Source organism: Mirounga leonina, unplaced genomic scaffold (assembly GCF_011800145.1).
Source record: "Mirounga leonina isolate KUSES-001 unplaced genomic scaffold, KU_Mleo_1.0 Mir_115, whole genome shotgun sequence".
NCBI classification, from domain to species: domain Eukaryota; kingdom Metazoa; phylum Chordata; class Mammalia; order Carnivora; family Phocidae; genus Mirounga; species Mirounga leonina.
The window spans coordinates 85,860,615-85,883,617 of NW_023270268.1; the positions used below are offsets into that span (position 1 = coordinate 85,860,615).

At 37.6% G+C, this 23,003-nt stretch overlaps 1 protein-coding gene across 1 annotated transcript in view; it reads left to right on the forward strand.

Moving 5' to 3' along the window:
• The first annotated feature begins 193 nt into the window (after positions 1-193).
• FYTTD1 (forty-two-three domain containing 1) overlaps positions 194-23,003 on the forward strand; it is a 30,375-nt gene continuing 7,565 nt past the window's right edge. Inside the window, exons 1-6 of the mRNA XM_034999958.1 lie at positions 194-425; positions 4,491-4,619; positions 14,841-14,989; positions 19,874-19,986; positions 21,929-22,025; positions 22,439-22,500. Coding sequence (XP_034855849.1) covers positions 320-425; positions 4,491-4,619; positions 14,841-14,989; positions 19,874-19,986; positions 21,929-22,025; positions 22,439-22,500 — 656 coding nt within the window. The 5' untranslated portion in view covers positions 194-319. The remainder of the gene's footprint in view (positions 426-4,490; positions 4,620-14,840; positions 14,990-19,873; positions 19,987-21,928; positions 22,026-22,438; positions 22,501-23,003) is intronic.

Consider the following 23,003-nt stretch of genomic DNA (forward strand, 5'->3'; position numbering starts at 1 on the left):
GAGTCCAGCATCGCCCAATTTGGGCGGAAAGGCGGATACCTAAAACAGCGGCCTTTGCAAGCGTCCAGAGCAGCGGGTGCAATGTTTCCTCCTGCCCGGCAAGGGCCGCTAGGAGCAAGCCCGGGCGTGGGGCCGCTCTCGCCGGCCGCTCGTCTCTGTAGCCCCTCTCCCCGCCCGCAGCCGCGGGTGGGAGAGCGAGGGCGCCGCTATCACGCGTGCGCGCTCCCTCGGTGCAGCTAGTCTGCGTGCGTGAGTGGGAGGTGGCAGGCCTCGGTCTCTGGCCTTCTCCGCTGACTGTTCCAGCGCGACGTCCCCAGCCATGAACCGGTTTGGTACCCGGTTAGTGGGAGCCAAGGCGACCCCACCGCCGCCGCAGCCGAAAGCCCGCAGCAATGAAAACCTTGACAAAATTGATATGTCTTTGGGTAAGGAGCCGAGTTGGACCGAGTGGGAGTGGGGGGAGGGTGTGGGTGGAACCATTACCGCGGTTTGTGGGGGAAGGGGCGGTTGGCCGCAGTTGTCGCTCGAGTTTTTCCTTGCGGGTGGGCGGAACCAAGTGAGGGCCCACGGGGACAGGGGGAGCGCCAGCTGGTGCGGTGGTTGAGCCGGAGGGACCCGGGCGTCCCCTCGGCGGGGCTGTGTCTGAGGAGCGGCAGTGAGGGCGGGCGGCGCCGCGGGTTGGGGGTTTTGAGGGTCGAGGGGCGCTACCACTCGCGGACGACCCCGGCTCTTTGTGAGGAAGACTCCGCGGCTTTCCCCTCAAGCGTGTTCGCTGTGGGCGGTGTCGGGAGCGAGGGAGACATCCTTGCTGAAGAAAGCCCTTTGAGAGCCCGGCTGGGTCTGCGTCCGGTTAGAGTCGCTGGTTCAGGAGAGGGCTTGTTGGGCATTTGTGTGGCCAGGCCTATGCCTGGCGCGGTGCGGGCAGCGCAGAGACGCCCCCGAGAGTTGGCCATTTCTGCCTGGCGCCAGACCTCGGGGCCACATCGAGGCGCCCACCCTGGAGCGTTTGTCAAAATACTATCAGGCAGCGGCTTCATCAGATGGTTTTATTAGGAGGTGCCTAGAAAGGCGCTCTCTCCTTATCTAGGCCGCAAAGTTAGCTAATTAGGAAAAAAGCAAAAACCGAAGGGGAGATTGACATGGATTAATGGGAAGCCCGGGGAAGCATGGGGTCCAGCCCCTCTAAGGAAGATAGTAGCGAACTCTAAAGAAATGAGAAATCTTTGCAGCTAAGGCCAAGAAGAATTTGATAATGAATATTTATTGAGTGCTTACCACCTGCAGGCACTGATCTAAACATATGATGTGTGTAAACTCGGTTTAGTCTCGTAATAACTCTATGAGGTATGTGCTCCTAATGATAAAAAGCATGGAATCCAGAACCGCACTGTCTTCATTTCAAATCCCCTGCCACTTACTAGCCATGTGGTCACAGGCAAAGTATTTCTCAGTGTTTCATCTGTAAAAAGTGATAATAGTGCTGGTCTGTCTCAGGGGGTTGCTGTATTAAATGAGTCAATAGGCACATATAAACCACTTAGAACAGTACCTGGTACACAGTAAGCATTATATTTACACAAACACTATATAAGCAATTGTTGTTATTCCTGTTTTACAAAACCTGAGGCATAGAGAAATAACTCGCCCCAAATCATACAAATAAAAAAAAACCTTATAGATGTTGCAGGAAGTGTTAAACATGTAATTATCATAACCAATACATTTCTTAAGTGTCTAGGTTTTTTTGTATTATTTTGTTTGGTTGTTAGGATGTTCAAGTGAAGAAAATGGAGGGATAATTCTCTTTGAAGGTAGAAACGAAGTGCTATGATATATAGCTAAAATAGACATTGGTTTCTTTTCTCTTCTCCCAAGAATATGTAGCATTCTTTCAGGTTCCTTTTTTTTTAATTGAGAATTTTACAGAAATGGGATGAAGAAATGGTACTTTTTTTTTTAGTAGTCTCTACACCCAACCTAGGGCTCAATTTTATGACCCTGAGATCAAGAGTTGCATGCTCTTCTGAGTCACCCAGGCACCCTGTGATGGTACCTATTTTAGACAGTTATTATGCTTTGTGAATATTCCACTTTATCAGGTCTGCAGAGGTTTAGAATCTGATTTTTGTTTGTTTTAAATTGTGGCTGTATGAATTATATGAATATTCATATAGAATATCTACCAAGGTTACCAATAGCTGGCCTCATTGTGGTTCAGTTTCTTAATTTGAAAATGGGTATTATAATACTTCATAGAATTGTTGTGAGAATTAAATGAATACTTGTGAGAACAATGCTTCTTAGTTACTACTGTTTTTATTACCATGTATATATCCCTGTTGTCATGGAAGAAATTTTTTCATAAAAGTAGCTCATTGTAATGGGATTTTTGTTTGTTTTTTCTGATACATACCCTGTCTACCTAAGTAGGAGAAAGCCATTTTCTTCTTTTAGATTGGAGGAATCCACAATCATTTAACTTGAGGATTTAGATAATAAAACATTTAAATATAAAGCAATTTTATATATCATATGTTTTGCTACTTTTAATTTTCTTATGTTTATACTTTATAAAATGCTCTATTTTAAAATAAGCCTGGTTAGTCAAAATTATATTTTGCCTTTTTTTTTTTTTTTTTTTTAATGATCCCCAGCAAATTCATTTTTTTGGTGTACTCTCGTGGCTCTGAGGTTTCAGACTTCTGGCGAAGAGTAAGTAGTACCTTGTCAAAGGAAAGTAGTGTTTCAAAAGTGTTCAAAAGTATTCCCTTTCTGCCCCCTGAGAATATAACATGTTCATGTATCTGATTTCATGAAACTTTTTTTTTTTTAAGATTTTATTTCTTTATTTGAGAGAGAGAGATAAAGAGCACAAGTGGGGAATAAGAAGGGGCAAGATGGAGAAGGAGAAGCAGACTCCCCGCCGAGCAGGTAGCCCAGTGCTGGGCTGGGTCCCAGGACCCTGAGATCATGAACTGAGCTGAAGGCAGGCGCTTAACCAACTGAGCCACCCAGGGGGCCCTGAAACCTTTTTATTTTAAAACAAATGTTTTTGAGTGTCTTTTACTTGGATGAATTTATTTTAGGGGAAGGACTGACCTCAAGAAGATAACAAAGTACTTTGGGGAGATTTGAATTATTTTAATGAATATTTGTGATTAAGAATCTTGAAGATTACAGGGTGCCTGCGTGGCTCAGATGGTTAAGCGTCTGCCTTCGGCTCAGGTCATGATCCCAGGGTCCTGGGATCGAGTCCCACATCGGGCTCCCCGGGGGAGCCTGCTTCTCCCTCTGACCCTCTCCCCTCTCATGCTGTTTCTCTCTCGCTCGCTCTCTAAAAAATAAATAAAATCTTTAAAAAAAAAAAAAAATCTTGAAGATTACTGGTAGGTAATATATAAGGAAGGATTCCTATAATATATAATTCTTTCTTTTACTTCAGAGAAGACTAATTACATTAATATAGTTGTTAGGTTCTTGTGTTTAGAGCAGTTTGGAAAAAATAATTGAGGTTAATTAGTTTTGTGAAATTTTATTAAGTTGTTGACCAGGCTTATTTGCTTTATCAATCATCAAAATTAATATTGGAGTTGGGACTGTGGACAAAGTATTTGGATATTTCTTAAATGAGTATTTTTGTATTCTAGTAATCTTCTTTTAACATTTGTAAATAGAAATCTGAAGTACATTTAGTTTCCTGATCTTCATATTGTTGTGCTGTGGTATTAGAGCAGTGTAATGTTTGTAAATTACTTTTGGAGAGTTTAAAAGTGTTTTTGGAAAAAATGAGGATTTGAAAGATCAGGTAGAAAGCAAAGTAAGGTAACCCTGAATTATTTTGCTAGAGGAGTAGAGAACCCATATTATTTTCTTTTTGTACTATACCTTTCTTATGTACTTGTTTTATTTCATATTAGCTATTTACTTGTCTGTTTCCATCAATAATTTTAAACTTAACTGAGAAAAGGGACCATATTTTACTTTTGTTTTCATTCTAGCACAGCCTGTCATATATATTCATTGTACATAGTGTATGCTCAGTAAATATTTACTGAATTGAGGTGAACTTCTTTAGAGATGTACTCTTTTAATTGAATGTTTTTTGGTTTTTTACTGCCTGTGGTTTTATTGGAAGGTGGTCTTTAAAAACTAGACACTTCTGTGATTTTGGAAAGTAAATATGAGTAGTTTTTGTAAACAGGCTTTTGTTTATATGCATCAGGTAAAGAAATACTGCGGATAACAGAAATCTTCATTAATTGGTAGATCTGCTTTGGGCTAGTGAATTGAACTTTTCCTACAAAACTACTTCAGTGCTGCAAGTATATTGGCTGATTTGAGTTTTTATCTTATTATTATCTTCTTATGAAAGTGCTTTCAAAGTAGCAAAGAAGTTAGGGACATAGGAAATCTATTAACTAGAAAATGAGACTGAGTAATCGAGTCATTAGGTTAAAATGAAAATAATTGTCACATTTCCTATATCACAGATGATATCATCAAATTGAATCGAAAGGAAGGAAAGAAGCAAAATTTTCCGAGACTAAATAGAAAACTCCAGCAAAGTAGTGCCCGGCAATTCAGGATGAGAGTGCGATGGGGAATCCAACAGAATTCTGGTAAGTTTTACAAGTAAGCTTTAATAAAGAGCTATTATGTGTGGGTTCATAGCATGCTATCTTTAGTACATACTTAAAACATGGAGGAAATATATTAGTACCCATTGTGATTTGTATTTACTCTCAGGTTTTTGTTTAATCTTGAAATCTGGTAAACATTTTAAGTTGCGGGCGCCTGGGTGGCTCAGTTGGATAAGCGACTGCCTTTAGCTCAGGTCATGATCCCGGAGTCCCAGGATCGAGTCCCGCATCGGGCTCCCTGCTCGGCGGGGAGTCTGCTTCTCCCTCTAACCCTACCCCCTCTTGCGCTCTCTCTTTCGCGCTCTCTCTCTCTCTAATAAATAAATTAAAAAAAAAAACAAAAACATTTTAAGTTGCTTTAAATACATGATAACCCTGCTTCTTAAAAACACTAGGTCATTTTTAAGGTACCCTCAGTATAAAAACAGCATAAATTATATTTAGGACTACAGTATTGTAAAGGATTTTACATATCATGAGGTTTTATTTCCTTCCCAGTTAGGTATTTCTTTCTTTTTTTTTTTTTTTTATTTGACAGAGAAACAGCGAGAGAGGGAACACAAGCAGGGGGAGAGGGAGAGGGAGAAGTAGGCTTCCTGCTGAGCAGGGAGCCCAATGCGGGGCTCGATCCCAGGACCCTGGGATCATGACCTGAGCCGAAGGCAGATGCCCAACGACCGAGCCACCCAGGCACCCCTCTCCTTCCCAGTTAGGTATTTCTTTAACAGTCTGTCTGGTGGATAATTACATAACTCCAGCATACATATATCCAGTGAACGAGCATACTTCACAAGACAACTCCATTATTGGAGACAGCTCTATTTACTAGGAAGTTTTCTTAGTTTGAAGTAAATCTTGCCCACCTGTTAATTCTACAGAGTTATAGGAAGCAAACTCTCTTTTCTATATGAGAACTTTTTAAATATGTGGAGACTAGGGGCGCCTGGGTGGCTCAGTTGTTAAGCGTCTTGCCTTCAGCTCAGGTCATGATCCCAGGGTTCTGGGATCGAGCCCCGCATCGGGCTCCCTGCTCAGCAGGAAGCCTGCTTCTCCCTTTCCCACTCCCCCTGCTTGTGTTCCCTCTCTCGCTGTCTCTCTCTGTCAAAAAAAAAAAAAAAAATGTGGAGACTATTCTACATGGAAAATACTTCCAGACTCTTTGTATTATCATCGAGGGCTTTTAGGATCTGTTAAATATTCCAAAGGTAGCACTCAGAATTGAGTGCCTTAGAAGTGACCTAATGATCTTGGAACTCTACATATACGTTTTTTTTTGGCAATTTGGAAGCTTATTTATTTACAGCCATCTTGTTCCAAAATGGATTTAAGGCTGTAACAGAACCCTATTAATTGTATATGACTCATTAGTTTTTTTAGCAGTTATATCAGTGTTTTAGAATACACCTTTGTTCAAATTTAAAAACTCTAGATCCTTTTTACACATGTAAAAAATGTTTGATGAACTAGCTCCTAAGTTGACTTTTATCCTGTATGTTAAAAAACATAAAAAATAATTATCTGTGGGCTGAGGATGATTATAATTAGTTCTTTATCTAACACTTAATATGCCATCATACCCTCAAAATATGTCTGTAACTGAGGTTAGACCCTACACAAAATTTTATTCTTCTCTAATTTCTTAAAAAAAAAAAAAAAATAGATTTATCTACTCATTTGAGAGAGCGAGCGTGTGTGTGCCTGCATGTGTGTGTGCTCGCGAGTCGGGGGAGGCAGAGGGAGAGAATCCCAAGCAGACTCCCTGCTGAGCACAGAGCTAGATGCAGAGCCTGATGAGGGACTCCACCCAGGGCTCAACCCCACGTCCCATGAGATCACGACCTGAGCTGAAACCAAGAGTTGGATGCTCAACTGACTGAGCCACCCAGGCGCCCCTTCTCTAGTAATTTCTTAAACAACTGAACCCGAGCAAGTAAATTTTGTGACAGATATTTAGCATAGCAAATGAATTTTTTTTTTTAAATTTATTTATTTGAGACAGAGAGAATGAGAGACAGAGAGCATGAGAGGGAGGAGGGTCAGAGGGAGAAGAAGACTCCCTGCCGAGCAGGGAGCCCGATGCGGGACTCGATCCCGGGACTCCAGGATCATGACCTGAGCCGAAGGCAGTCGCTTAACCAACTGAGCCACCCAGGCGCCCGCAAATGAATTTTTAATACCAGTGATTTATATTTAAAGATTCTTATAAATGTTACTCAGCATACCATATTTTATACATGATTTGCTTTAAAATAATGTCAGAGTTCACAGAAGCCAGAAATATATTTGTTTACGCTAGCCACATGTTAAATACATGATAAATGCCCTGAACTGACCAGGTTCTCAAGGTATTTAGAGATGTGATCTTTTACTTCAAGGAATTTCTAGTAACAGGGATAGGACAAAAAACATGGAGTTGAGAAATGTCATGAGAGAAATTCCAATAGTACCATAGGACTTTAGATAGATTTTGTGCTAAGAAAATCAGTGAGGATTTAATGGATAAGGTGAAATAGGATCTGGTCTATGAAGGATCAGAAAAGCTTTCCTTTTATGGGGGTTATGATCTGAGCTTTAAGATAAATGATACCGAGGGGCAGCTTAGGATCTTATAAGATTGAACCTGTGCTTGTTTGTTCTCTGGTTACATGTGACAGAGCCTAAAATAGAACATCTACTTCTGTCACTGAATGTGCAGAGAGATAGAAGGTTGTCTCAGACTCATTGGTTAGAAGTTCAGATTTCCACATTGTAATGTCACTGAGGATGTTAGCTTAAGGTAAAAGAACATGTAAGATAGCCTTTGGCAGATTCTCAATAAATTGTTTTTATTTATTTTTTTTAAGATTTTATTTTTTTAAGTAATCTCTACACCCAACTTTGGGGCTTGAACTTAAAACCCTAAGATCAGGGGTCACATGTTCTACTGATGGAGCCAGCTAGGCGCCCTTCTGAATAAATTATTTTTGATGGCTAAACAAATAAGTGTATAAAATCTTCCTAATTCTTGGCCCAAAATATAATTTAGTCACTCATTAAATATTTGTATAAACAACTTGAATATTCTTCAGTGGTTGAATAGTATACAGCATCGGTTCTCAAAGTGTTGTTCAGGGACCCTGGGGAATCCCCAACACTCAAGGGGTCCACAAGGTCAGAACTATTTTTATAATAATACTAAGACATTGTGTTTTCACTGTTTACCCTCTCATGAATGTTTTCCAGAGTCTACATGACACCCTGTGATAATTAAATTGAATGTGGTAGCAGATATAAGAATCTAGCTATCTTTATTAAGGTAGACACCAAAGAGATTTGCAAAAATACGAAACAGTGCTATCATTCCTTTTAAATAGTTTTGGGGGAAAATAATTTTTATTTTTCATTAAAAATATGTTATTTGCCCTGGAGTGGGTTTATTATTGTTGCTTTAATGAAATAACAAATAGCTTTTAAATGTTTTATTTTTCATTTCTAATATGATAATATCAATAAACATAAACCCACAGAAACAAAAATTCTGGAGTTCTCATTAATTAAGAGTATAAAGGGGTCCTGAGGGGCACCTGGTTGGCTCCATTGGTTAAGCAGCTGCCTTCAGCTCAGGTCATAATCTCAGGGTCCTGGGATCCAGCCCCACATCAGGCTCCTTGCTCAGTGGGGAGTCTGTTTCTCTCTCTCCCTCTGCCCCTCCCCCACTTGACTTTCTCTCTCTCTCTCTCAAATAAATACATAAAATGTTAAAAAAACAAAAACAACAACAAAAAACAGAGGTCCTGAGACCAAAAAGTTTGAGAATGGTGTTTCTTTCAGAAGTAGAAGAGACAGGGGAATATTTGTATGTTGCTTTGGGAAGGAGCCAGTAATATGACTGCATTCACTCTGATTCAACATTTCCCCAAAACCCCTCAAATCTTTGTGTAAGTGATCAGACTCCAGAAAGTACTGAGGCAAGTTGATAAGTGTATGAGAGAAATTCACAAAGGGATTGGGCTAAGGATGCAAACATAAGATGAAAATTCTCGTCTTTAGTTTTAATTGTTGTCAACCTTGGTCACACCTGTGGAGCTTTATAAACTAGACTGATGCTCTGGCTGCACTCCCATTTCTACTCAAGCAGAATCTGCAGAAGTTGGGCCTAGGAATTTTTTTTTTTTAAGCTCCATATGTGGTTCTGATACATGGCTAGGGTTAAACTGCTCTAATACAGCTGAAAATGTGAAAGGATTTTCATAGAGGTATAGTTGAAGTAATAAGAATGAAGATACTCTGGAAAGACAGGAGAGAACTTTCTAGAGGGGCTGGAATGGATGAAAACTAAGAAAAGATGGGGCGCCTGGCTGGCTGAGTCTGTAGAGCATGAGACTCTTGATCTTGGAGTTGTGAGTGTAAGCCCCACGTTGGGCGTAGAGCTTACTCAAAAAAAAAGCTAAGAAAGGACTTACCGTATTAGATGATGTCTTTAGTATCTCTAATGCTTTTTATAAGGCACTTACAGAAGGTAAGAAGGGAGAGAATTGGGACAGTATGTATAGGTCTTTCTTTATGAAACGGGACAATGAAAGGGTGAAAAATAAATAGAACCATTGCTAAAAATGAGGTACAGCTGGTGAAGTTTGTTTCAAGGTATAAAGGGAGGGAGGGGGAAGGGATGATCTAAGCTTGCTAGAAGGTAGAGAAGCCACTCATAGAAATAAAAGTGGAAAGGATAATGAGTATGGGAGCAATGACTATAGCAGTCAGAAGTAGAAGGCACCCAGGAATAGAATTCTGTCTTATACTTTCTCCTTTTAATTAGTTTTATTCTTGTTAATGAGACTTTTCTCATGAGTCTTTCTCATCTGAGCTTAAAACTTTGGTATAATAATGGATTCCTTCTTTCTTTAATCTTTCTCTTTGCTAATTCATTCATTCTTTTGGAATACTTTCAAATTTCTTTGTTCCACTCCCCATCCTTTATCACGTCATGTTTGAGTACTACGGTAGCATCTGAAATGGTCTCACTGCCTTCCTTCTCCCTCTTTCATTCAAAGATACTGCTTCTAGACTGATGTAACCTGATCATGAGTTCTGTGACCCCTCATTCCTTGTCAAGTGTATTCTTTATCCCCACATAAAGCCCACTGATTTGAGGCCACCACGTTCATTTACTTCTTTTTCTTTGCCCTAGACTGTATCTTAATATGCTGTGGTTACCCATGTCTTTGTACTTGTAAGTTCATGTTTATCTCCCTAATCAAATTTTGTCTGTTTTATAATGCCTCGCTGAGAGCCCACTTTTTCTGTAATAATTATTCTTTTCCTCTTTGGAAATGTATCCTAGGTTATATTTTTTACCTTTTATTCTTTAGTTTTTATATTACAGTTTGGAAAGTGTTCAGTTTTTGGAGCCACACTAACTTGCACCTAGATTGATGGCTGTGCCATTTTCTGACTGTGACAATCTGGGTAGTCGCTGTTCTTCACCTCACTTTGCTCACCTGCAAAATTAAGATGTTATCATCAACCCCACCAAGTTCTTGTTTAAAGTACTCCGTACAGTGTGTTAACAGAGTTAATGGTGTCTGTTTCATATTTAATACAAATAAAAATAACAAGTAGTTGTAAATTTAACTTAAATATACAGGTTCCCTCAACATGCTTAATCTTTATTTGGTTGCAATTCGAGAAGGAAATCACACATAGAACAACAATAATTTGGTTTCAAAGGGTACCTGGCTGGCTCAGTCAGAAGAGTGTGCTACTCTTGATCTCAAGGTCATGAGTTCGAGCCCCACATTGGGTGTAGAGATTACTTAAATAAATAAAACTTTTAAAAACCCCAATAAATTTGATTTCACAATTTAAAAAATTGGGTCTTCATTGCTTTTCCCCTGGTTATAAAAGTAATCAGTACTTTAGGACTGAGGCAGAGTACCCAAGAAAGGAACAAATCTGGAAGAACTCCCTGTCACACGGAGTTGCCATTCTGGTGGAACTCACTAGAAAGCCACCTGTGGGGGTGATGCAACTTAAATTCAGTGGAGGATGAGTATGGCCAGAACTATAGTGATACCTAGGACTAGATCTGGACAGATGCCTAAGGCCCAGCATTGAAGGTGTCACTCACACTCAGATTTTGTGCCCTTGGTGCTTCTCTTGCCTCACCAGTCTCAGCTTGCAGGGGAGGGATAATGAGTACCACTAGGTGTTCGGTGCCCCAGAATAAGTCTTGAGGTGTACACTGGAACCTGAAAATAAAAATCCTTTCTCTAGAGTCTCTCCAGTGCCCTCTACTTACAAAGCTTACCATTGTGCCAGCTGGTTAGAGAAATGTTCCTGTAATAGAAGCAGGGCAGTAAAGAGTGAATTGGGAGCTGAAAGGCAATAAATTGGTAAATGGTTCAACCATTATAACACGTTTTCCTATCTTGTTGAGCTCTGTTCTCAAAATAGGTACACTACACAAAAGCATTCTGGAGTTAGGTAAGTTTGGGAATACATACGCTATTATGCCCAACTTAGAGATTCATTACACACATTAATCCTAAGAAATCCTATAGTAAAGAAAACAATTTTAACTATTTTTAGTTTGGCCATGAAACTTTTCTGTTAGAAGACCTGTTACCATATTGCAGGTGTGTAGTATTATACAGGATACCATTCTAAAGACATTCCCCCCAAAATTAGAATTCCAGAATAGAAATGCACAGGGCACCTTGGTGGCTCAGTCAGTTAAGCCTTTGGCTCAGGTCATGATCAGGGTTCTGAGATTAAGCCCTCCATCGGGCTCCCTGCTCAGTGGGGAGTCTGCTTCTCCATTTGCCTCTGCTTGCAGCTCCCTCTGCTTGTGTTCTCTCTCTCTGTCAAATAAATAGATAAAATCTTAAGAAAAAAATAAAAATGCCCAGTATCACAATTGTTACTTAGCATGGTTCTCTGGAATTTCTGGTCATTTCATTAAGACATAGAAGAATTTGAGGTGCAATTAGAAAAAAGAAGCCCGTATCATTTGCAGGTGATAAGTTGTTGCTCAGTAATCCCAAGAAAATAATTTTTTTCCCAAGAAAATAATTTGAAAGACTATAGAACTAAAAAAGTAAGTTCAGTGGGATGGCCAATTAAAAGGTATTAATTAAAAACTTCAGTAGTTTTTGGTAATCCCAGGAATGACAATATGAAAATTATTGTTAGAAAAGGGATCTTTTTTTGTGATTGACAACAAAATATATAAAATACGTAGCAGTAAACTTAAGAAAACTGAGTTTAGTGATGAGAAGCCTTGAATAAGTGGCAAGGCATACTGTGTTCATGAATCTTGTAAAGATGTCAATTCTTAAAAAATTAATTATAAATTTAATATAATTCTTTCAAAGTACCAAAGGATTTGGGGTGCCTGGGTGGCTCTGTTGGGCGTCTGCCTTCGGCTCAGGTCATGATCCCAGGGTCCTGGGATTGAGCCCCACATCGGGCTCCCTGCTCAGTGGGGAGCCTGCCTCTCCCTCTGCCTCTGCTGCTGCCCCTGCTTGTTCTCTCTCTCTCTCTCTCAAATAAATAAATAAAATCTTAAAAAAAAAAAAAACGGTATCGAAGGATATTAAAACTTGACTGCAGAAAATGTACTTATGAACATGACAGTTCATGAATGGAAGAATAGCTAGCCAAAAACACATGGAAAATGTCCATTCTCACTAGTAAACTACCAAATAAGACAAGATTTTTTTTTCAAATACCAAGTGATAAAGATTAAAGAGAATATTCAGTATTGTCAATGATATGGAAAAAGTGGCACCCTTATATTCCTGGGAATATGAATAAATAGTCATTCTAAAGGGGATTTTTTTACAACATGAATCAAAATCCTTAATTTGCGTTACTATTTGATATAGCATTTCAACTTCTAGAAATTTATATCTTGAAGAAATAATCAGATATGTATGAAAATATTACCTCTAGAAATCTAGAAAAATGTAAATTTGACTTGCTATTTACTGTTCTGTTTTTTTTTTAAGATTTTATTTATTTATTTGACAGAGACACAGCGAGAGAGAGAACACAAGCAGGGGGTTTGGGAAAGGGAGAAGCAGGCTTCCCGCTGAGCGGGGAGCCCGATGGGAGGCTCGATCCTAGGACCCTGGGATCATGACCCAAGCCGAAGGCAGACGCTTAACGACTGAGCCACCCAGGCGCCCCTATTTACTGTTGATTAAACCTATGTCCTTGTAATGTTCTTAGTGCATATTATTGATACTTTGCAACTCTGTAAAATTAGAGGTAACTTTATATATAATTGGTAGTTTTTTTAATTGTCCAGTAGAAAAAATAACCCTGAAAATCATGCTTTTTTCCCCCTGTAAGACATTTACCAGTTTTCTGTCTTAATATAGCTATCTTATTTAAACATTCCTTTTTTCTGCCACTGAATATAAAATCCAGCTCTTTCGAGTTCCTTTGGAACTGGATTTGTTTCCCTGCTATGCTCTTACTAATGAGTTAAATAAAAGTTTGTTGCATCTTGACCTCCCCCCCCAGAAAGTGTTACTTATAATAATTTAACATTAGAAGTAAGTGAAGTGATCATTGTGAGGTTTTTGGATCAAGTATGGCACATTAAAAAAATAATACAGTGAGGGGAACCTGGCTGGCTCAGTGGGTAGAGCCATGTGACTCTTAATCTCAGGGTCATGAGTTCAAGCTCCTCGTTGGGCATGGAGCCTACTTAATAATAATAATACAATGAAAGAATATTAAAGACATGGGATAATATTCACAATGCATTATTAATGCACACTACAAAATAGTACATAGGCTATGAAATATGGTTGCCAGGAAGATTGATTCAGTGTATCTTTTAGGCACTTGGTAGTACAAAATTATGAATTACCTCTGTGATAGTCTTTTGAGTTGCTTAAAAAATAGTTGAGGGCGCCTGGGTGGCTCAGTTGGTTAAGCGACTGCCTTCGGCTCAGGTCATGATCCTGGAGTCCCAGGATCGAGTCCCACATCGGGCTCCCTGCTCAGCGGGGGGTCTGCTTCTCCCTCTGACCCTCTTCCCTCTCATGCTCTCTGTTTCTCATTCTCTCTCAAATAAATAAATAAAATCTTTAAAAAAAAAATAGTTGAAACTAAAAATGTTAACTTTTTAAGTGTGTAGGAGTAAAAGAAAAGACTAGCAGGAGATGTAATGTTAGTGGTTATCCCAAGATAATGGGATAATGGGTGACTTTTATTTTCATTTGTACTTTATATTAAGATTTCTGCAGTGAACATGCTCTTTTTTTTGTAATTAAAAAATATTTAGGGACACCTGGGTGGCTCAGTCAGTTAAGTATCTGCCTTTTTGGCTCAAGTCATGTTCCCAGGACCCTGGGATCGAGCCCCACGTCGGGTTCTCTGCTTAGGGGGGATCCTGCTTCTCCCTCTGTCCCCTGCTTGTGCTCTCTCTGGCTATCTCTCTCTCAAATAAATAAATAAAATCTTTAAAAAATATATTAAATAAAATACACAATGGAAAGGCAAAGTCAAGTTTTGTCACATGCCACAGAGGTTAAAATATATTCTTTGGAGCTCAATAGGGTCTTCAGCAAAAGCAGTTTAAATACAGTAGAAATGAAAATAAGCCAAATTGCAACATAGTAAGTAAGTGGGATATGAGATAGTGACCCACCCAAGATCATTGTTGTTCAATAGAAATAAAATGTGAACCACATATGAATAATGTATTTTATTTAACCCAATATATCCAGAATATCTTTGCAGTATATAATTAATACAAAGTTATTAATGAAATATTGTACTTTTTTGTTACATCATAGTTCAGACTAGTTATATTTCAAGCATTTAGTAAACGCATGTTAGTGGACACCACATTGCACAGGGAAAGTTGTTCATTGAGAAAGTAATGCAAGAGAGAGTATAGCTACCAGGGAAATGTGAGAATCTTATAGTCTTTTGCAGTCCATTACAGCAACAGAACCCTTGATGGTGCAGTTTATTGCCTCTTTAAAAATGAAATATTATGTAATTTCGAAAGAAATACATGTAAGTAATGCAATAATATTATGTAATAGTAATATAAGAAATATAATATAAATAATAAATGAAAAATGAAACCCTCATACCTTCCACCCTGCTTAAGAAATAGAATACCCTATGACCTGTGTGCCCTTCGGTTGCATTTTTAGATTGACTTTTTTTTTTTTTTTTTTTTTAAACCTCCTACAGGTTTTGGCAAGAATAGTCTGAGTCGTAGAGGAAGAGTAATGCCTGGAAAGAGACGTCCTTATGGAGTTATCACTGGCCTTGCAGCTAGGAAAGCAACTGGAATTCGAAAAGGAATTAGTCCTATGAATAGACCACCTCTAAGTGATAAGGTAGGATGATGGCTTAATCCTGGGTCAGATAACCTTTTCTTTTACTTGTGCTATTTCTGTGAATGAGTAGAATATTTTCATTGAGAGAGTATTTTAGTCTGTGGCCATACCACCCTGAACGTGCCTGATCTCGGAAGCTAAGCAGGGTCGGGCCTGGTTAGTACTTGGGTGGGAGAGAGTATTTTATTTGAATATTTTGATTTTTTTTTTTTTACATAGTGCTTTGGATCTTATGTAAAAAATAAAAATCGGGGACGCCTGGGTGGCTCAGTTGGTTAAGCGGCTGCCTTCGGCCCAGGTCATGATCCCAGGGTCCTGGGATCGAGTCCCACATCGGGCTCCTTGCTCAGCAGGGAGCCTGCTTCTCCTTCTCTCTCCCTCTGCTTGTGCTCTCTCTGTCAAATAAATAAAATCTTTAAAAAATAAAAATAAAAAAATAAAAATAAATAAAAATTCATGAAGAATACTTAAATTTCCACGTTCTTATATAAAATTTATGTAAAAATTTTTATAGGTTTCTGATTTCCTTTGCCTGTGTGTGCGTGTGTACAGTTTTTAACAGGTTATTGAGGTGTAATTTTACACTATAAAATTCATCTTTTTAAGTGTACAACTCAGTGAATTTTACAAAATTTAGAGTTGTACGTTACAACAACAATCTAATCTTTTTTTTTTTTTTTTTAAGATTTTATTTATTTATTTGACAGAGAGAGACACAGCGAGAGAGGGAACACGAGCAGGGGGAGTGGGAGAGGGAGAAGCAGGCTTCCTGCGGAGCAGGGAGCCCGATGCAGGGCTCGATCCCAGGACCCTGGGATCATGACCTGAGCCAAAGACAGACGCTTAACCGGCTGAGCCACCCAGGCACCCAACAACAATCTAATCTTAAAACAGTTCTGTCATTCTAAAAAGAAATCTCATGTCCATTCATAGTCCTACCTCATTTACCTCAGACAACCACTGATGTACTTTCTGTAGATTTTCTGTAAATTTGCCTTTTCTGCACATTTCATATAAATGGAATCATAGGACTATATGTGGTCTGGCATTTAGTTATGGTGTTTTTCTTTTTTTATTACTGAATAATATTCCATTATATGGCTATACCATATTTTGTTTATTCATTTACCAGTTGCTGGACATTTCATTTATTTCCAATTTTTGGGTATTATGAATAATGTTGCTGTGAACACAAGTAAGTCCGTATGGGCATAGGTTTTTATTTCTCTGGGGTAGATATCAATTTTAATTAGATTATAATTATTTACCCATTATAAGTTAGCTACTTTTCAAATTTTAACTGAAGTTTTACTTCTCAATGAGTAATTTTTGAATTGACTAAAGCATTCCTTTAAGTAGCTTCACAAGTGGTTTTTCTTCTGATTCTTAAGTTTCATAAGTTCAAGCCACCAAGGAATTCCATGTTCTACTCTTCTATTTTTTAATTTTTTTGGTTTCTCTGATCATGCAAGTAATACGTACTTGTAAAAAAAAAAAAAATTCAGGACTTCATTCTTTAAATTAGCTTTAATGTGCATATTCTGGTTAAGAGCCACAACTGTCTTAGATTCCATAACTTTTCAATTCTGTCACCACCAACAGTTGTTTTTGCCTCTAAAACTTTATTACAGAACTTACTGTTTGTTAAAAATTGGGAAAAAGGAAAACATTAATGAGATATGGATACTGGAAGGGAGGTTGGGTTTAACTACTGTCTAATTACTTGACCTGGTAAAAATATTAAATTACTACGTGGTGGTCTTTTGAGTTGTTTGAAAACAGTGAAAATTGAAAATGTTAATTATAGAATGCTAAGACTGTACTGAATAGTAAGATCTATTTATTCGAAGTTGAATGATTTTGGCAAAGGTAAGGTTTGAAAAGTGCTGTTTCTTAAAACCCTTTCCTCAATCTGAATACAGATTGATAGTCTGATTAGGAGGACAAAATATAGTACTTGTGATTTACATATAAATAACTCATATTATCTTTTTCTATTCATTAAACAGGTTACCTAAATAACTTAATTGGCTTTGAATTATTATATGTACTTAGGAATTTTACACCTTAAAAAAAATGTTCTGACCATAATTAGATGTTGTTACTTTATCTCTCACTTTCCATAGTTTATGTGAATCAATGAGATTTTATTTCGATAAAAATGTACATTTTCTTACAACTGTGAAGTGAATGAGTGGGAAAGATAGCATACTCATTTATATAACTAGTATTTACTGAGAGCAAGTGGCTGTGCTAACAAGGGAATAGTTGTCTCCAGGAATGATTTTTTTTTTTTTTTTGCTTTTTTTTGTTTTTGTTTTGTTTAGAATCAATTTAAAATACCTGTCAGGTAAAAGTTGTGTTTAGGTTCTTTAGGGATTCTTCCAGTGACCTATATAATTTCGTCAATGTCAATTCTATAACTTTTTTCTTTTAGATTCAGAATTTCCCAAAGCTTGAGAGTATGTTATGTTCCATAGAACTTTAAAAAAATTTTTTTAAATTTTTTTATTTTTAAAAATATTTATTAGAAAGAGAGCGAGAACATAAGCATGGAGGAGGGGCAGAGGGAGAGGGAGAAGCAGACTCCCTGCAAAGCAAGGAGCCTGATGCGAGGCTTGATTCCAGGACCCCGGGATCATGACCTGAGCTGAAGGCAGATACTTAACCTACTGAGCCACCCAGGTGCCCCTGTTGCATAGAACTTTTAACTTGACTTTGGTAATGGTAAACCATTTAATACTTCTGTGAACTTACAAAGTTGTATATAGCAGTTATTTTAGCAGTTATTTTCCACTAATGGGTAGTTTTAATCACTTGTCTGATTTTAACAATAAAAATAAATGCCTCCACACTATGGAATTCTATTTAGCAATAAAAAAGGAATAAATTAATACATACGACAGCATGGATATACACCTCAAAACATCATGCTAGTAAGCAAAAGGAAAACACAGTACTATTTTCTGTGTGATTCCATTTATTTGAAATTGTAGAAAAGGCTAAACTATAGTGACAGATCAGTCATTGCCTCGGGTGGGAATCAGGTCAGGGAAGTGAATTGACTGTAGAGGGGCACAAGGAAATGTTTGAGAGTGAGGGCACTGTTCTATATCTTGATTATGATGTGGTTATATGATTATATGTTATTATTCAAATTCATCAAATTGTAAACCTAAAATGTTATTGTATGTAAATAATGCCTTAGTAAATAAAATTAACATAAAATTTAAATACCTTAAAGTTTTTCCACTCAAATAATTTTTTATATCAAAATTATTGTGAAAGAAAAACTTATATTTACACTTTTAAAAAACACATTTATATGTATATACAAATCTTAGATCCATGGAATATGTTCAGCAAATATTAATGGATTGTTTTTCTAGTCTATGTTTTCATCATTTAACTAATGTGATTGAGTACTGACTATGTGCTAGATGTAAGGAATTCTGCAGTAACTCAATAGAACATCCCTCATGGAGAACTGAGATAAACATTAAATAAATTATCATACAAATAACTGTATGGTTATAATAAGGCAAGTATTTTGAAGGAAAAAACCGTGACAACAGCCTAAAGGGAACTTACATTTACCCATAAAATGATACTTAGGTGTTATTATTAAAGACCGAATACCAAGCTTGGAATGGGTTATTAGTCTAATGTCATAGCATTTCCCCCATACTCTTGTTATTCTTTATCCCTGTTTTTACATTTACTTCTTTTCCAAATGTTCGTGAAAATGAAGACTTACAATTTTTGTGTTTTTTAGTCAGTTGATGTTTATGAAATATTTCTCATATGCTTAGAAATATAAAGTAATCTGGATTAAGTTTAAGATATGGCTGGGCGCCTGGGTGGCTCAGTTGGTTGGGCGACTGCCTTCGGCTCAGGTCATGATCCTGGAGTGCCGGGATCGAGTCCCGCATCGGGCTCCCTGCTCGGCGGGGAGTCTGCTTCTCCCTCTGACCCTCCCCCCTCTCATGTGCTCGCTCTCTCCTCTCATCCTCTCTCTCAAATAAATAAATAAAATCTTTAAAAAAAAAAAAAAGTTTAAGATATGGCTTATATTGCCAAGAGTTTCTGAAAAAGCTTCATGGAAAATATGGAAATCTGAATTAGGCTTTAATGCTGGATTGAATTTATATATGTGAGGGAGAAAAAGTGTACATTTCATATGGTTATTTTGATTGCTTATTTACCCTGTAACGCCTTACTCAGACTTCTTTACTGTCATAACCCCTCCTTTTTCTTACACATTTGTTTTGGAACTTGGTCCTCTTATCCTTTCACTTTGTAATCAAAAATCATGTTTATATAAGTGATCCCCTAATTTACGTTTCTGGCTTCCTGATTCTTCTCTTGAGCTCCAGGGCCATGTTTCCCTATAACCTATGCATCCCCCAGAGTACCTCAAACTGAACATGTCCAAAATAGAAAAAATTCATTTTTCTATTTGAATTCTCCTTTTGCTGGAAGTATTTTAAGTATGAGGTGGTTGGGGCACCTGGGTGGTCAGTCATTTAAGCGTCTGCCTTCGGCTCAGGTCCTTATCCCAGTGTCCTGGGATCAACCCTGTTTCGGGCTCCCTCTTCAGCAGGAGGCCTGCTTCTCCCTCTCCCACTAGCCCCTGCTTGTGTTCCTTCTCTTGCTGTGTCTCTCTCTGTCAAATAAATAAATAAAATCTTAAAAAAAAAAAAAGTATGATGTGGGTTGCTGTCTTTTCAGTCACTTAGACTGGAGATATTAGAGTCATTTTAGCTTCTCTGTCTAATGTGCGCATCTCAGCAGTCTCTGTCCATTCTGCTTCAGAAATGCTAATTGTGGTAGGGTGTATAGCAAAAAGCAATCTGATTAACATAGTTTTTTGCCTTCTGAAAGAATATAGAACGGTATTTTCCAGCATTAAAAAGGAAGGCCAACCTTCTGAGACAAAATGAAGTACAGAGAAAAGCAGTTGCAGTTCTCAAGAGACCTAACCAGTTAAATAGAAAGTAAGTACTCAAATATAATACTATGTTATCCTGAATAAATACACACTTCTTGCACTAAGTGATCAAATGAATATATTTGTAGTGGTCATTTTCAAGACCGATATTTGGGATGTCTATCTGAACATCCAACATGGAAGCATTCAGTAATGGCTTTCTTATTTCTTAGACCCAGTATTACTGATGAATTTAACAAATTGTAAACTTTTAAAAAAAGCATCACTCTGCTTCATTATCTCTGTTTACATACAGAATAAAATTACAAATGTGATTGTTTAGGTAAAAACACCTCTGCAGGAATTATTCAAAATTGGGAATTCTGAAAGCTAAAATTGTTACTCAGTCTCAATTACTCTTTTTTTTTTTAAAGATTTTATTTATTTATTTGACAGAGAGAGACACAGCAAGAGAGGGAACACAAGCAGGGGGAGTGGGAGAGGGAGAAGCAGGCTTCCCACTGAGCAAGGAGCCTGATGTGGGGCTCGATCCCAGGACCCTGGGATCATGACCTGAGCTGAAGGCAGATGCTTAATGACTGAGCCACCCAGGTGCCCCTGTCTCAATTACTCTTAATAGAACAGTGTATTTGTGGAAAAAGCAGACTACAAAGAATTCTGCATGAATGTTTCTTAAGCTGAATTTTTTTTAAAGTAATGTGAGACTCTGAATCACAACCCCAAGATCAAGAGTTCTTGGGCACCTGGGTGGCTCAGTTAGTTAAGCGACTACCTTCAGCTCAGGTCATGATCCCGAAGTCCCAGGATCGAGTCCTTCAGCGGGGAGTCTGCTTCTGCTTCTGACCCTCTCTCCTCTCATGTGCTCTTTCTCTCTCTCTTTTCTCTCAAATGAATAAATAAAATCTTTAAAAAAAAAAGAGTTACATGCTCTATTGAGCCAGCCAGGCGCTCCATAGCTGAGATTATTTTTATGTTAAATTGAAAGCATAACAGAAACTTAAAAATTATGACCTATTGTTATGGTATTCTGTTCTAAGGATAAAATGGGCAGAAAGGAAGTTGATAAACTGCTAAGTGTCTATATTATTTTAGTTTCAAATACCATTTATTCATCTCTTACAGAAGATAATTCAAAAATAAAAAGAAACTCTGAAATGAAGTTTTTTGTATAAGTGGAATGGCTGGAATTATAGTTTTACTTAACTATCATCTTTTGGGAATCATTTGGTGTAGTACCTTTTGGAAAATGGGAATTTCTTAAATAAGAACTTGTCCATTACATGAGGCATTAATGACCCATGTTAATTGGGCTAGCTAGGAAAATTTGAGTCTAAGATTGGAGGTAAGATTAGGCAATGTGTTAAGTGTTTATTATAAAAAACAAATACCTAGATAAATAAGAAAAATTTGTTTTCTCATATTTTACCGACTTCATGTAGAAATTAGAAGGGAACTGGTGAAAGTCAAGCCAAACATAATTGAGAGTACGTTTCTCTGTGTAAAAGAACAACCAGTAGAAGACTAAGTTTCTATGTGATTTATATTAATATATAAAGGTTTCTGAGTGAGAATGGAAGAGAAAACCGTAGATGTTATTTTTCAAGATTTTCTCTTTACTGTGGGTTTCAGCAGTTTAACTATGATGTGCCTAGGTGTGATTTTCTTTTTACTAATCCTGTAAATAAATCTGTACATACATGTTTTTCAACAAATTCAGGAAATAGCATTAAAAATGTTGTTTTTAATGTCTTCAGAGGAAATCTTCTATGTTGGAATATTCAAAATTAGGTTGTTATGTAGCATGCTACAGAAAGGTATTTATAAATTGAATCTCAGTAGCTTTGTGTAAATAAAATAATTCAGAGTCTTTATGTGTAGTGTACCTCAAATGTTCAGCCTATGAATTTATTTTTGCTTATTTTTTCTCAGGATGTTTGAAAGTTGTTAAATGGCTGAGATTATTCACGGTATGTGTGTTTTTGTTGCAGAAATAACATTCCAGCCAATTTTACCAGGAGTGGAAATAAATTAAGTCATCAGAAAGATACTCGTCAGGCAACTTTTCTTTTCAGAAGAGGCCTAAAGGTATAAAAAACCCTTGGTGGTGGTTTCTTTTTACTCAAAGGATCTTGAACATTTACCTTTAGTAGTAATCCTCAATCATAGGTATGGCCCATGGTTGAGGTAGGGGTTGGGTTTGGGGTATGGAGACTGTGACATTAGATTAGTTCTTTTGGTTGTTTATTTTTTCTGTTCTCTCTCTTGTTGTCATCAGTAGCAACATCTTATGAGTTTAACATGCTACTTAGGTATAAATTCGTTTCACCACTTGTTCTGTTATAGGAACCCCAACAAAGAGGTATTGCCAGAATAGGCACATGCCTCTCTTGCATTCATACACACACCACACTGGGTTATAAAGTTACAGAGCAGATCACTTTTTGGATTCAAATCCTCTGCTTTCTGTGGGATCTACTGCTTTTTTTTTTTCCCTTCAGGTTCAGGCCCAGTTGAACACAGAACAACTGCTAGACGATGTAGTAGCAAAGAGAACTCGTCAGTAAGTTTCAATTTGTTTTTCAAGATGTCATTTCAAAATTCCCAGAATACTAGCAGCCCAGATTACTATGTGCTCTGGTCCAGAAGGAATTAAATGGGACCCAAAGTATATTAACCCTAGAGGCTGAAATAGATAAATCCATTTTGTTTTTTTGTTTTTTCCCCAAAAGCCTTTTGCATTTTCACATATCCATCTTATGAGTTTTAGGAACAAATATATCACTCTATTTTAAAAAAAAAAAAATAATGGCCTATTCCATTTTAATGAAATAGATCTTTATTTTCTGTAACTGCTTTTATATAAGTGAACCTATTCAGGGAATAAATAGAAGAAAATCCAATAGAGCATTTAGAAAACTTTAAACCTTTAATTTTATAATAGGATGTTTTTCCTCTTCACATATTTTTTTTCCCCCCAAGCCCATAAAAATTGTCTGTTAGAATTGCACTTCCAACATGTGAGTTGTAACATTCTAATTCCATCAATATGATCAGATTTTGAGA